This window comes from Molothrus aeneus, chromosome 16 (assembly GCF_037042795.1).
Source record: "Molothrus aeneus isolate 106 chromosome 16, BPBGC_Maene_1.0, whole genome shotgun sequence".
Taxonomy (NCBI): domain Eukaryota; kingdom Metazoa; phylum Chordata; class Aves; order Passeriformes; family Icteridae; genus Molothrus; species Molothrus aeneus.
In genome coordinates, this window is record NC_089661.1 from 8,157,662 (window position 1) to 8,173,405 (window position 15,744).

Genomic DNA, 15,744 nt, shown 5'->3' on the forward strand with positions numbered 1-15,744 from the left:
TGGGAGGTTATGTGAAGTAGAGATGTGTGTAATTGCTTGTGTTTTCACTCCTTATTGATTATTCTTGCTGTGAGCATGAGAGGAAGAGATGGTGTAAAGGTTACAGCATGCCAGTCTCCAAACACACTGGAACAGACACTCCAATCAGCAGAGGCTGTTTCAAATGCTAATTTGAAGTATAAGCCTTGATATACTTCTGTTGATATTTTGCTTAGTATTTGTTATGTTGGTTGTTCCATAGTAACTGATTGACTTTCAAGTTTCTGTTCCTTGAAGGCTTAAACTTCCTGATGATTTTAGGCAGAAGAGAAAGTCTGCACTGAAATAAGGGCATTTTCTGCATTTTCTTCTTGTCCTGCACAAGAAATCTAAAGGCTTTTTGGAGGCAAGGGAGTGAGGCTCTTCAGAGCAGAGCTGACTCCAAAGCCCATTGTTGGTTTTGGCATGAAGGGTGGTGAGGCTGTCACTGGTGTTCCAGTTGGGATGAAATCCATCTGCAGCAAGAGGGCTGGCAGCCCCTGGAGTGTAATTCAGGCCACCTAAATCAGTAGTTGATTGTTCAGAAAATGCAAACTGTGAATGAGGTTTTATAAATGTTTCAGTCTGGCTTTGTGTCATCAGTTTTCTTGGGAGTGGTGGGATGACTTCTCTTGTATGACAAATTCCTGTTCTCATCAGTTTGGGGCTGTTGATGGGAGCATCCTTAGCAACAACCAGTGGTGGATAAGATAACTAAACACATGCTTCATTTCAATCCCTTCACTTCTTGCCTTCTGTAACCTTTCCCCTCCTACAAGCACAAGTCAGCTCTTGGAGCACAAGAACTGAATGAAGTCTCCTCCTGCAGCGAGCTTTCTGTCAGAGGAGGGTGACTCCACACAGTGAGAAAACTCTCACACCTGATGTGTTAGCCAAAAATACAGGACTGCTGTTGTCCCTTTTATCTTGGGTGTGTTGTCATGGAACTGGTGCACTCAGGAGCTGCTGCACAAGTTTTGACTCTGAGCTGGGAATGGGCTGTGGGTTTGTCCTGAGAGCCAAGCTTGAAAATCTCTTTTATTTGAGTTTCTTTTTAAGGCTGTGTGACAGAGGCACCTCTAAATAGTGGTCTTCCTCTTTTTTTGTGGTTTCCAAGGGTGTTACCTCTTAAATGTTAAGTCAGAGAGTCAAAGAATGGTGTGGGTTGGAAGGAACCTTAAAGATCATCCTGCCATGTGCAGGGACACCTTCCACTAGACCAGGTTGCTCAAGGCCTTATCCAGCCTGGCCTTGAACACTTCCAGGGTTGGGGCATCCACAATTTCCCTGAGCAAACTTGTTCCAGTATGCCACCATCCTCGTGGTAAAGAATTTCCTCCTAATATCAAAGCCAAATTTCCCTTCTTTCAGTTTGTACCCATTGCTCCTTGTCCTGTCCTTGCAGTTCCTGACAAAGGGTCCCTCTCCTTGTAGGCCCCCTCAAACCCTGCAAGGTTCCTATGAGTCTCCACAGAACCTTCTCTTCTCCAGGCTGAGCAGCCCCAACTCTCTCAGCCTGTCTCCACAGGGAAGGTGTTCCAGGTGTTCTCCTATCCATGGCCTCCTGGGCTGCTCCAACAGCTCCATGTCCTTACCTTGGGGCCATCAGAACTGGTTGCAGCTCTCCTGGTGGGGTCACAGGAGCAGAGCAGCGGGGCAGGGTCCCCTCCCTTGACCTGCTGGCCACGCTGCTCTGGATGCAGCCAGGACTGGGTTGGGTTTTGGACTGTGAAGCCAAGCCAGGGTGTAAGGTGCAGGAGGAATCAATGTTCTTTGCAAGGAATCTTTGTGGCTGTTCTTGGATCTGCTTTACTTTACATCTCTGAAGTCCAGTAAAGTCACTGGATGTAGTAAAAATAGCCTGATGCTCATTTAAAAGGCATTTTGTATTCATCCTAATAACACTGATCACGATGTGCTAATTGGCTGTTAATTGATATGATAAACACTATTATTACAAGATTCATTCTAACTCAACATTAATTAATTTACTGTTGCTTTTGAGTGTTATTTATTCATGGCAGTCGGTAGGAATAGGGAGAAAATGCTTGACTAACACACTCCAGCAAAACTACAAATAATTGAGATTTGTCTCCCAGGAATGCTACCATTTCCATAATTAGGATAGTCAGAAAAGCAAGCTTGTTACAGAGATGATTGGCCTGCCTAGATAAGTATTGTAGTAAATTAAGTTTAGTGTGTATTGCAAGTGCAGTATAGTGGAATCTGATAATTACTTGGTCATTTGCAAATCATAAAAATGGTTTCAGTAATGATTCAATACTGACTGCAAGATAGAACAAATTTTTTGTTTGAAATATGGTAGGCTGCTTCAAACCAAATGCTGCTTGCTTTTCCTGGAAATTTAGTGAATATGGGTGTGCTGCTGCTGCACACACACACATACATGGACCCTGAAGGTTGATTTTGAACAGTTCTGTGTTAGCCCAACTGCTTTTACAGGTTTGTGATACAAAAAATTTCTGTCCTTGTTCTCAAGGTTTTTATATTTCTTCATTTACAATGAATTCTGCAAATCACGTGAAAAAAAAGACACATTCACCAAATTTTCTGGTGCATAGTGTTTTCTGGATTTGTGTAATGGATGATGTCTGCTCCGATGGGTTCTTGAGTGATCTTGGAAATGCTGCATGCAGCACAAATGTTACACAGCTGTAACAGGAGGATGAGAAAGCTGGGGTAGAAGTGGTTTCTTATAAATTCCCATGAGAAATATCTTTGGGGTTTTTTTCCCTTAGAATAAAATAAAAAAAAATCTTCTTATACTCCAGCTGTGAATATGAAAGAGTTCTACATGTATCCTCTATCTTTCTATCTTTCTTCTTTCATGCCTTTTATTTTTCTGTTCATGGACAGCAGAACTGAACCCACATCTGTAATTACAGTGAGTTTCCCTTTTTATATAAATTTTTCAGGGATGCAGAGCTGCTTATCCGCTCACAAACTCACTGTAGAGAATCTCCCAGTGATCTCATGAAGGGAATTTCCATCTGTAAGGCAGTGACTCTTCTCCTCTGACTGCCCTAAGTTTATGCTGTCACCCTCTGAAATGATTAAAGAAGACTCAGAATGCCCACATCAGCAGCTCCTTTGTTCCAAGCCAGGGCTTCTTCTCAGCATGGAAAGAACATTATGAAATCTGTCTCTTTAATGTTAAATGCAGTAGCCACTGAGTGCTTCTAAATTATGTCTCACTGCTTCCCTCCTGCCTTGCATTGATTTCTTGCTTATGGGTTACTTGATCATATGAAGTTACAAACGATCATAAATAGTTCCTGTGATTTTTGATAGAGTCTGAGACTGAAAAGTTGTAGAACAGGGTTGTTGAGATAAAACATTACTGCAAAAAGTTTGAATGTCTACTCCTCAATAGCAGCAGGATTTCTGAATTTTTTTTCCAAAGTGCTCAATGCTAACTCAGAGATAAAAAAATAGAGGTAACAGTAGTTTTAAGGAAATCTAACACAACTAGCAATACTTCACTCTGTAATCATAACCATCCCTCTCTAATCCCCATGTCTGGGAACAGATGTGCAGAAGATCATCTCAACTGATTTCACCTCTCCTGCTTTGCTAAGTTAAAACCCACAAGGAAAAGCCACACCTATGACCAGTCATGATAATTTTCTCCTTCAGGAGCTTGGTTTGCTTTGCTATAGCCCCTCACTGGCCTGGGCAGTGGATGTGCTGGGCTCAATGGGCACACAAGGTGCTCATTCCACTTCATGGTAGAGATCTTATTCACTACAGGAGTCTTCTGCACAGTGAACAGACCAGACACCAGCGGGCATTTTACATATAAATAATTGTAATAATTTAAAATATATGTATGTAATCAGTGCTCACCTGGAATCCTTTCTTTCACTGAAGATCTCCACAAGGACCACCATGGAAACAGTGAATCATTTCTTAGACTGGAATTGACAATTGGCATCCCAAAGATGGGACTAATGTTGCTAAAGAAAGTTTTCTAGGTGCTGGCATAGGAAAAATTGTCTTTTCATCTAAGTACAATTAACAGGCACTGTGCTTCAGAAGTCACCTCTCCTGTGCAGGGTGTCCTCACTGCAGCAAGACAGACCTTCCCCCTTGAGCCTGGTGGCAAGAGATGCCCTTGCTGTGATGGAGCACTGGGGCTTAGCTCCAGCAGGAGTTCTGGCTCAGCCCAGGGCAATGCTGCTGTTAGCAAACCCTCAGACAAAGACTTCTCATCAGGTCCTGGCTCACTGGTGAATTGCTCAGTGACATTTTTTGTGGTTTTTATATAACCCTCCAACTTCTTCTATTACTAGGTCTGATACAAAATTCTTGTGTCCTAAATGAAAACATTGTATTTATTTATTTATTTTTGGTCTTGCCACCATTTGAACAAGGCAAACCTGTTTGTGCTCTAATCAAACTGGAAAACTTTTTTAGATGAAAGCCAAGCCTGGAAATTTTCAACCTGCTGTGTTGTTGAGTTGTGAGCAATTGAAAAGGAGTTTATAGTAGAACTCTGAGTTCAGCAACTACCACTCAGCTGGCTGTTGCAGAAATGGTCCCACTGAAGGGAATGGAGCTGCTCCTAGGAGTTTAAATAGGGACTACAGAGCTCTGCCTCTTTGGAGTGATTATGGCTCATACTCCTGCTGTAATGACAGGGCTCCTGATTGCATTTATGGATGTAATAGCAGCAAATACTCTGCTGAACTGCACAGCAATAACTCTGCTAATGTCCTCTGTCCATTGATTCATGGCCCAAGGCACAGGGTACACACACAGCTCTGCTCAGATGGACTCAGCAGCATCCAGGTATCTCTGCAGAGGAAATCTGTTGGACTGCCAGGACAATACCAAACTGAGAACAGAAGGTGATGGATTGATTTACAAAACATAAGATGGCTCACAAAACAGATTGAAAGATTGCTTTGTGCTGCTGGGGAAGTGTGGTCCCATTAATTAACAGCAGAGGTAAGAGATCAGCAGGCTGGCTCTGCGTTATATTGGAGGATGATTGAGCATAATGTGGCATCACAACAAATGTGAAAATGATTGCACTGTCTTCATTCTGGAATTCAGTAATACTGCAACAGATGAAGATTAAGCTCTTAATTATGAGTATTGATTTCTCTGGACATAGAAAATACAAGCTAAAATTGCACTAGAGCTGAGATTCTCCTGTTATCTTCAAAAACAGGTACAGGTTTTCCTGCTAACACATTGATGTCAGGACTGTCAGGCTTTGAGTAGGAAGCAGAAGGGGAGATTTTACTTTTCTTAGTAAGTTTGTGACAGAGCAAAGTGCTGTGGTTTTGTTTCCAGTGGAGGTAGCACAATAAATGCTCTTTGATACAAGGACTGGAAGATGAGCTTGGGTGTGCACTTCCCCTTCTGCTGAGTTTCTCTGGGGCAAGGCCATGTGAGAAGCTGCTCTTCTATCCTCTGTTCCCATTGTGTAATGAAACAGCAAACTTTGAGGAAGCTTAAGACAAGTCCTGCTTCAAGGCCAGGGCTGTTTCACCTGTGCCAAAAGGCCATAAAGGGGATGTTCCACTCACTCTCCCCACTGACTCATATGTGCTAAGCAACTTTGAGGGTAGAGCTGTGCTCCCAATATGGAACTGTAACAATCATATTCTTCATGAGTTTTGTTTTACTTTGTATTAACATTGTGGGGGTTTTATTATGGTTTATAAAGCACTGATGGTTTTTGTTTTAATTTCTATTGACATTGTGGGCTTTTTATTAAGATTTGTAAAGCACTGGTCTGTGTAAATTATCCCAGAAAAAGGGGAACATGTAGGAAACTTCATTCAACAGGCAATACCCACACCCCAAGAAGCTTTCTAGGTGAGATGGAGTGCACCTCCAGTTCCACTGAGACTGCCCCAAGTGACCTGTGCAAGAGGAGCTGGGAATTCTCTTGTGTTGGCTTGGCTCATGTCTCTTGGAAAGGCAGATGATGGAATGGTGAGAGGTGACAAGTGTAGGGAAGGCTGGGAATAGGGAGTGCTGCAGAGGAAAGAAGCTGTCCCTGAATCCTCTGTAGCTGCTGGGTGACAAGAAGGTGATCTTGGCAGCTGCTTCTTGCAGGACTGAAGTGACCGAGGGTGGAGCTGGAATCGGCACCCAGGCTGAGCTTTAGTGCATGGGGAGAATGCAGTGTAGTGAGGTACCCAAGTAGCTGTCAAATCCAAGTGCTTCCTTAAAATCCTTTTAGATGTTTTACCTCAAGTGAATGGTAGGATGTTAAGTGAAATCATCTGATGCATTTTCTGTCCCAGCAGCCTGAAGAGGATGAGCTCCTACCTGAGGCTGCTCATTAATATGTAGGCACTGACATGATGAGCAAGGCTTTGGTCTGCATGAGTTTTATGGAAATGAAGTGGCTGGAGCTATTCAGGTCTTGACATTGCTCATACAGATCTGAAGTCCTGCTGTATTTTTTAGTAAGCAGATCCTCAGCTGAATGTTTCCTGCCAATTTCATCTTCTTTACAAATCAGGCTGGTTCTTTATCAGTGAAGTAGTCTGCAAAATAGAGGGTGCTAAGCAGCCATGAGCTAAAACCAGGGAAGTGACAGTACAGAGCAAAGTAGCAGGTAGTCTGACAGATGGAAAAATGTAGCATTCTTCCTTTGTGAAACTCCAGGTAGCCACAAATAGGATTATATTTTAAAAGCCATAATAGTATGCAGGTGGTAAATGCAAGTATAAAAATCCTAAACCTAAAAGAGAAGGAAGGAAGGAAACTAGCATATGAAAAAAAATGTTTAGAGGAGGAAAACAGAAAAGAACAAAATAAGTGACTGCAGGAATTTATTAGAGAAAACTGATGCAATGAAGTGGCATTTCAGGTGAAAATTTGAGAGGATTTTGTTCTCAGTAATTGCTAGATAAATGATAGTGTGGGTATTGACAGCGAGTTAGATTAAAATAAAAGGCCCACAATATGACTATTTTAAATTCCCTTCACCTTCTGCATATCATTGCAGAAAATCACTGATTTCGAAAGAGAGGTATCCAAAAATGTAATGAAAACCACTAAAAATATTTGAGTTCATTGATGGGACATCATCAGTTTGAAATGAAAACAGTTTAAAAGAAAAATGGCTTGTTTTTGCAATTGCAATTGCCCTTCATTCCCCTGTCAGTTCTCTTTGCAAGCGCATTTTCTTTCTCTCACAGTCCCTTTTTGTCCCTGTCACTCTGCAGAAACCCTGAGCATGTGCATGGCAAAGCTCATCAGCTGCACAGGAGAAAACAGTAAAACTGGGCATAGGCCAATGGCCATAATAAACAAACTGCAAATTATAGGATAAATTAAATTTAAGCTATCTTTGTAAAGTTTAATACTCCTCTGAGTCCTAGTGGTGGAGGGTTTTTAAAGAAATACCATTTAAATTGTTTGTGTCCTGTGTAAAGTTAAGAAGACTTATGGTGCTGGAAATTTCCTAATTTCTGAATACAACAGGGGGCAATAAAGTTGCCTTAATTTTGAGCAGCATCTCTATTGCACAGAGATGTTCCTGGAGGGGCTGTGGACAGGGAGGGTGTGCTGGGAGCCTCTGGGACTGTGCAGGCTCTGTGCTGTTGGGGATCTGAGTGTGCTCCTGGGCAGTGACACCGCTGCCTTGTAGCCCTTGACAGTCAGCAAAGAGCCCATTCTGGGCACAAGGGACGCCTCTGACATCTGCAGCTTTCCTGGGAAAAGCAGACTCTGACTTGGAGAAGTGTGCTAGGGAAGCTCTGCTGAGGAGAGACTTGAAGGGAGATGTTCAAACCATTCCCTTCTGGGATGTGCTGCTCCCATTGCAGCAGGATCTCTCTCTCGTGGCTGTCTAAAAGGAGTGTTTCAATTACTCGAGGGCATTTCAGTACAATCAAGGTCATCAAATTGTTTTATCACCTAAACAGTGCTCTGCAAACATTCAGTTGGTCTGTTTTTTCCAAGTTTATACTACTGCCTTGAACAAGGAGGAGATGCCCAAGAAGGATTAGGCAAAGGTCTTTTTTCTGTGTCCAGCCTTTATTTTGTAATTATTACATTTGGAAAAGAAGAAAGCTTTTGGTATTGTTTAATTTTACCAACATATGTTTCCAGTTTCAAAAACCTGGGAAAAAGTGTCTTTCTCTCTCTCTTAGTCTCACTTCACTCTTGGCAAATGTCTCCCTTCATGTTCCTTATATCAAATCAAACAGACTTGAGCATGTGTTTTTAATAACTGTAGGAGATGTTTTGGAAGGTGCAGTGGGCTTTGTAGCTACACTCAGGCTGTCTGATAACTGAGCCCAGGAACAGCCTCAAATTTGTCCTACATTTGCCTGGAGCAAATGTCTCCAATGCCTGCAGAAGGAGCCTTGAGGTGGTGAGGATGTGGAGGTGGGAGGAGAAAGGGGCATCACAAAAGGCACTAAGTGCTGGTAACAGCTCAGATCTTAGACATTTGAAAATTGTACCTCTGGCAGGGGGGACACACATCAAGTATCTTTTAAGACAACACTATTCCTTTCATTTGAAAAATAATAAAGTTAAAATTTGCAAGAGGAAAATTTGGGCAGGAGGAAGATTTTTGGCTTGGAGGTACTTTCCTTCTTTGTCTGCTAATATTCAAAATTTCAGGTTCTTTCTAAATCATTTTTGTTGAGAAAGGTCCTTACAAGGTCAGAGCACTGAAGAATGGTGTTGTTTCATTGAAGAATGAATGTTGTGTTTTGGATAAAATTATGTTTTTCTTACATTGTGTTCTAGTTTTTGAATTGCAGAGTGGGTACACAAACCAAAACCAAAGCACTTTAAATTTCTTATTAGAAATGTCCTCCAGCTCTTCAGTTTATCAGCACATCCTGTCTGAACCTCACACTGTGGTGTTTGCTTTAGAAAAGGAAGACCAGAAATGACTCTGTTAAAATAAAAATGAATAGGTATTTTAAATTGTACTGGAAGAGCCCCACTCCTCCATGAAAAAGTGAAGACATCCAAGTTGCATTTAAATGTTCCAGGGCACGTCTGCTGTTACAAATAAATGCTATCTGTCAATAATCCTCAGCAGCTGTTCAGTAGCAGAGTTCCACCAGCTTCTCAGCAGAGCTGTGCTGACCATGGGAACGAGCAGCTTTGGCTAAACAGAGGTTTCCTTCTGGGGGAACGCCAGCCTTGCCAGTGTTTGAATACTTTGGACACTAGGTACAAACTTGGAGGGGATTCCTTTGAAGGTTCTGTACTCAGGTGGAGCTTGATACAACTCATAAACATCTGGGTACTTGTCTGTGCTTGTGCAGCCTTGTTCAGGATGAAGCCCATGGGCATGGGCTGCTGCCCAAGGGGTGGTGGCCCTGTGTGGGGACAAAGGAGAGGGGTACAGACTGATGGGACACAGGCTGCACCGCTCGTGGGTGCTCCCCCTGCCCTGCAAAGGCCTTTGAAGAGGGAGCCGAGGTGGAATGTGTACTGCTCTCTGCACCCTGCCCTGTGGATACACTCAGAGATGTCCTGTGTTTTGTTTTTGAACAGGAAAAGCCAACAACAATGTTCAGTGGGATGAGGACTCCGTAGAATACATGCCAGCCAACCCAGTCAGGATCGCATTTGTCTTGGTTGTCCATGGCAGAGCTTCCCGGCAGCTCCAGCGCATGTTTAAGGCTATTTACCATAAAGACCATTTTTATTACATTCATGTTGACAAGGTAATATATCACTGGTTATAAATTGCCTGTCTCACCATCTGTCAGTCTACCCATCCTTGTCATCTTCTTCATCTTCCCTTTACCTCTGCTGCATAAAGTGCATGTCACTTTTTGTCTCTCCATCTGTTACATGTTTGGAGCCTCTTTTTTTTTTCCCCTTAAATTTTCTTTCTTGTTATCTTATAACAGCCTTCATTTCTCCTTCTCTGTGATGAGTATCTCCCCTTGTCTGTCTGTTGTACATTTAGTTAGCAGTAACTGATAAGTTGATGCAGAGTGAGGTGGCCCACTGGAGGGAGAGCTGACCTGAGGTGCCTTGGGCAAGTGACACACTGTAAAAGGGAGGTGGTGGCAGTCACCTCCTTTACAAAAGCCCTTTGGGGTCTATGATGACAAATGGTGAATAAAGCTAATCACACTGCTTAGTGATTACTGTAGTTGTAACAAAAAATATTAACCAGGGTTCTCTGCACATTTAGCAAAAGAAGGTTGTGAGCCATAGTAAGTGAGGGCAAAGCAATAGCAGCATTCAGTGAGTCAAGAAGCAGGGTAGGCCTTTAGTGAACACAGGGAGAGACAATTTTGGACTGAATAACTTGAATGTACCACTCTTCTCTCCTGTAAAGCGATCCAATTACTTGCACCGGCAAGTGCTGCAGTTTGCCAGCCAGTACCCAAACGTGAGAGTCACCTCCTGGAGAATGGCCACCATCTGGGGAGGAGCAAGTCTTCTGACCACCTACCTGCAGACCATGAAGGACTTAATGGAGATGAGTGACTGGCCCTGGGATTTCTTCATCAACCTCAGTGCTGCCGACTACCCAATCAGGTACAATGAGTATTTTAAGGATGCACATGTTTTGTTCCTAAAGGAGGTATGGAGATAAGCAGTGATAAACAATGATAATGTCTGTGCTGTACTGCAAGAAGCAGAGGAGCAGTTTCTTTTGTTTTACAGCAGAAAACTCCTGTTGGTGAGCTGGTGTCTGACAGCCACAATTTAGCCAAGTATTCAACCCCCTGCCTGTACCCTGTGTGTCTTCCCTTTGCCTGGGGGGACCTCCACTGAGAGGCTGCTCCAGTCAGCCATTATTTCCCACAAAAGGGGTACCTGCAAGAGAGGATGAGGAAAGTAGCCAAAAGTGGGGGAGCTCAGCAAATGAAGCCCAGGCATGGAGAGATTGCTCCCTCCCAGGGCTCTGATTAACAGTGTCATTTGATGTCTCAGTAAGGGTTGAAGGTATGAATATAGATTCAGGTACTCCTGTCCCTTCTTTTAGTACTTTTTCTGTGGAGGATAATGGCTGTAAAAGTGACAAATAAGTTGCTCGGAGTCAATTATATCTTCAGCACCAACCGTGGCCTGAATATCCTCATTCAGATGGCATCAGGCTAAGAATTTCATACACCATCACATGATAAGGCTTGTGATTTTAAATGAAATTATATTCTTTCTGGATTTACATCACCCAGGCCTCAGAGCTGCATTCAGTAAGTTTGCTACATTGTGCAAAAGTAGATAGTCTGTTAAAAACCCCAACCAGAACAAAAAAACCCAACAGCAACAACAACAAAGCCACCCAAAAAATCCCCAAGTGTCCTGAAACTGTTTTTAGGTTTAGGTTGTAAGAGTTATTAAGAAGAAGGAAACACAAAATTCTTGTGACTTCTGTTTCCCTCTATGCTGAAATGAACCAATGAAAGGAGAAGTGACTTTCTTGGGCGATTTCCTGATGAGTGATGATACAACTTGGTTTTAATACTCCTGGAAGAGAAACATGCTTCCACTGGTGAGGTTTCTCCAAGATCTCTCTCAAAGCTTGAATCCCTTCCTGAAGGCGTTCTTTGGACAGAAATTGCCACTGAAGTGAACAATAGCAAAACCCCTGAGCCTATGCCTTCAGAAGGATTTTGTGAGGACTGACAAAAGGCTTTACTGCTGATGCCCATTTCTAAGCATTCTCAGTGAAATGCAACACATTTTGGGGAGAAAGATTAGAGCACAAGAGTTACTGAGGCTGCCTTGATATTAGAACATGGGGACTTAAATTAAGAAATCATACTATTTAAACCCTTCTGATGTGCAACAGGAAGAGGAATAACAATTTTGGAACCTTGCTTATAAGGGAGAGTATGTAGTTTTCTGTATATCTCTTGAGTCTTGGGAAAAGCTAGCTTGTTATTCCTGATTATTCACTTTCCTGGTGAGGAATGCTGTATTGATGCTGAAAAGTGGACTAATGCAGGACCATAAAGGAATAAGTAGGTGATGACACTGTGAATTAAACAGGATAAATTATAGGAGAGTGCTGAAGGTCTGGTATGGTTGTACACTGGTGCCTGTTGGTGGGTCCAGTTATCCTGTGCTGTTGGGCCCACCCCAACCACTGTGTAATGCTGAGGCCATGACCTGGGGCAGTCTGAACTGTTCCAAGTCCCCTGGGGAGCAAATCAAACCCCAGGGCCAGATGGGGTCAGTGCCTTCCAGACATGGCCATCAACAACCACTGGCTCTGTGGGGCAGACTGCAGCTGGTTCAGCATTCCTGGAGCGTGTGTGATAATGCCATGATGTCTTGCAGTCATTCCACCTCTGCTGGAGAAATTGCAGGCACTTGTTTCTTCAGAGGGGGAACTCTGGAAGGTGGTGCTTGTCCCTTGCAGCTGCTCTCAGAGCTCTGTGGTGGCTTTCTGGGGGCTCTCAGGGGCTCTCAGCACCCAGGCAGGCTCTGAGGTGCTCACTTCCCTTGCTGCCAAAGCACTGTTACCAGAACTGCAGGGAACATGCTTCCTCTTCATCCCATGATGCACTTCAACAAAAAATAATAAAACTTTTTAGTGCTACAACTTCACTGACAGTGAAGTAATGTTAAGTATTTCTTTTAATATGGAATATTACAACTATAAACCATGGGAAGTCTTGTCTCATCAAATATATATATGAGTCCATTTAATTTTCATGGTGGAGGTGCTATAAATTATTATTATTTATAATCTTTAGGAAGGCATTACCTCCCTGCATAGCCCAGAGAGAGCTGATTGTTTTTTCAGGAAATAGTAAAGAGGGTGTTTGGGGGATTCTTTCTTTTCTTTCAGACCCCATGCCATGATTTGTTAGATAATGGGCTAGGGGCACATTACACTTCTCTCTGGTTAGTCATACTGCAGTGGGTTTTGCTAGGTTTCCCTGCATAAGAACATATGAATTTTGTAGATTAATAGTTTTTATCCAGAGCTGCTTCATATTAAGCTCTTGCTTCCCATCTGCCATTCCATCTGTAATACTGAAACCTTTACTACTTCTCTTCTGATAATAAAAGCTAATCCAGCCTTCTAAGTCAAAAAGCCATACTCAATATGTGGGGTTAATACAATATGATGAAGCCTAAATCTGTCCAGGGAGCAGTCTGGTCTGTTCACAGACTACAGTAGAATTGCCAGGAGCCTTTCATCCTTCAGAAGAGATGTCCAGAAGCAGATGTTAAGCATCATAAAATATAAAGGCATGGGAGAAAAATATTAGAACTATTCATTTTGTGAGGGAAACAATTAAAAATGTGAAAAATAAAACATATGCATGCCAGGAAAATCCAGATACCCTTATTATTCCTCCTCATGTCTGAATGTTTTGTTTGTGGAGTCTGTAGGTCCAGCACTAGCACAGAGGAGGTTCTAACCCATGTGCTTCTCCTTCTTACTGAGTGCAAACCACTGGCAAACACTCTGGACATGAAGGTGCCTCCAACAAAAGTGTTTCCCTTTAATCAAGAGGCAACATGTTATTTATTGGCCTAAGTGAAAAGATGTGGTGCATTATCCACCCTTGACTTCATTCAGCTCTGTTAAATGTTCTCAGCAGAAGAAGGAGGGGTGAAATGGTTAAAGACAAGCCTCCACAAGCAACTCAGAAATGGGAGGTTGTGTTACTGTCCCTCCTTTTGCTCTGGGCTCGTGAATAAAAAAGGAACAGATTTGGAGGGTTCTCAAGAAATCGTCTCTCACAGTCATTGCATTCACAAAGAAATGGAAGAAATCAGCACCTTCCTTCCTTTTCCTTAACTTTTTTTTTAATTTTAGTGGTATTTTTTTCATAATTTAACGTCTTTTCTTTTGGGAGCCTCTTTCAAAACCTTATGGGAAAGCTATTGATGTCTTCAACCTCTTACTTTACATGGCTATCTATTTGCATTATTTATTGTCTCTGACAAACAGCATAAAGTAGTCAACCTTATGTTCAGGGACTGAAATTTCACTCCCAACAAGGTGAACTATGGTAGAGCATCTATTCATGCTGAATGTTTAATGTGCATTGCAGGAGTCCTTGGGTAATGTGGCAGGTGAAGTGTTGCACCACTTAAATTAAGGAGTTTAATGAGATCATTTAACAGTGAATATCGTGTCAGTGCTTACCTGGCCACAGAGCTTGTATAAAGAATAAACATAATGAAACATTTGAACTATTTGTAATTTACAGTAAATCACTGAGCCTCAATCACCAAAGGGATCACCAAATCTAATTGCCAGCTAATGCTTGGTCTTTAATAAAGGTCAAGCAAAATTATTAGCAGAAGCTTGGGGAGTGTTTCAGAATAATAAGAAAATAAAGTGTCTTATTGATGGAGCCAGGAATGCAGATACAACTACATTTTCCATTATGTGCAATCAGGTATAACAAAAGAATTTAAATGAAACCCAGTGAAACTACTTGTGTTTTGCTGCTTGGCATTATTTTAGGATGAAGTTGTGTACTTTCCAAAAAAGCCTGTGCTGGGAAGCCTCAGTTAAATGAGACACAGCAGAATTTGGGTCTGGTGCTTGAATGGAAGGTGTATCATCATAAAAATAGCACCTGAGGTACTGCACACTGCAGGGAGTAAATGGGATGATCTGACTGGCCCTGCTCCTTTAAGCGGGTGCCAATATGGAGATTATCTTTGCCAATCAGAATAACACAGAAATTTAAAAACTGAGCTAGCAAATAACTATTGACTGACCTGCACTTGCTTCATTGTTATGCCCTCTGTTGGTCAAGGTGACATTGGTTGATAAAAAACCAGAGTGATGACATCTAATGAGGTCCCTGAGCCAGAGAATATTTGCCAAGAGTGAAAAGGGAGTGCAGGGAAGAGGTCTTCAGATTTTCTTCTTGTGGTAGGTGAAAATAATTACGACCAACAGATTTAAGGAAGTTCAACCTTTGGGAAAAATGCTTTAGCACTTTTTCAAGTTATTTTTCAGGTGCTAGAACTACCTGGGAGATCATGTCCTTGTTTCTGCCACTGGCTCAGTTTCATCCCCTGCAAAGCATGGGTGACTGCCATTCTATAGAAACTACATCAGGGATGATTTCTGTTCTCTCAAGTTCACCATGACCTGCCCCAATTTCACCTGTGACCAAATGGCACAACCTTTGGAGCAGGTGACAGAAAAGAGAATACAATTTGCCTGGAGTGGGTACACCAGACTGGAGCTACCCAGCTGCTCTTGCAAAACATCTCAGCTTTTGCAATGTGCAGGCTTGAAATGCAATATTGGAAATACAGGAAAATCTCCTCTTAGAACTGAAACAAAGCACTTGGCTTTCACATTCAGCACTCTGGCTCTGGGAGAAATGTCTGAGACCCAGCTGTGCCCTCTTGATGGCTGTGAGCTTAGAAATCCCAAAGCCAGCAGGGCTGATGAGAGCTGTGCAATGGCAAATAAGGCAAAGCCATTGGCTCAAAAGGCAGTTCCACTCTGTCTCACTTCTCATCAGTTTGACTGGACTTAATTTAACAATTCTATGTCTCACTGAGATTCAGACTTCAGAGCTGTCCTCTAGAGATATCTCCTTCCTGGCACTACATAAATTGGTGCTGGACATGAAAGCCTGGATAAAGGACACTGACTTTCCAGGGCTGAGTTTGACCTTACACCCCATATGAAGTGTTGCAGTGCTGATCTGAAAAGCAAGCCCTGCCACTAGAATAATGTACCAGGCACTGGGCAAATAGTGCAGTGTTCTTTAAAGTGCCCTTTGGAATGTTATCCTGGGCTGAAGC

At 42.5% G+C, this 15,744-nt stretch overlaps 1 protein-coding gene across 1 annotated transcript in view; it reads left to right on the forward strand.

The window, feature by feature from the left end:
- XYLT1 (xylosyltransferase 1) overlaps positions 1-15,744 on the forward strand; it is a 169,597-nt gene that overhangs the window by 105,191 nt on the left and 48,662 nt on the right. Inside the window, exons 3-4 of the mRNA XM_066560670.1 lie at positions 9,532-9,704; positions 10,331-10,533. Of these exons, the coding sequence (XP_066416767.1) occupies positions 9,532-9,704; positions 10,331-10,533 (376 nt within the window). The remainder of the gene's footprint in view (positions 1-9,531; positions 9,705-10,330; positions 10,534-15,744) is intronic.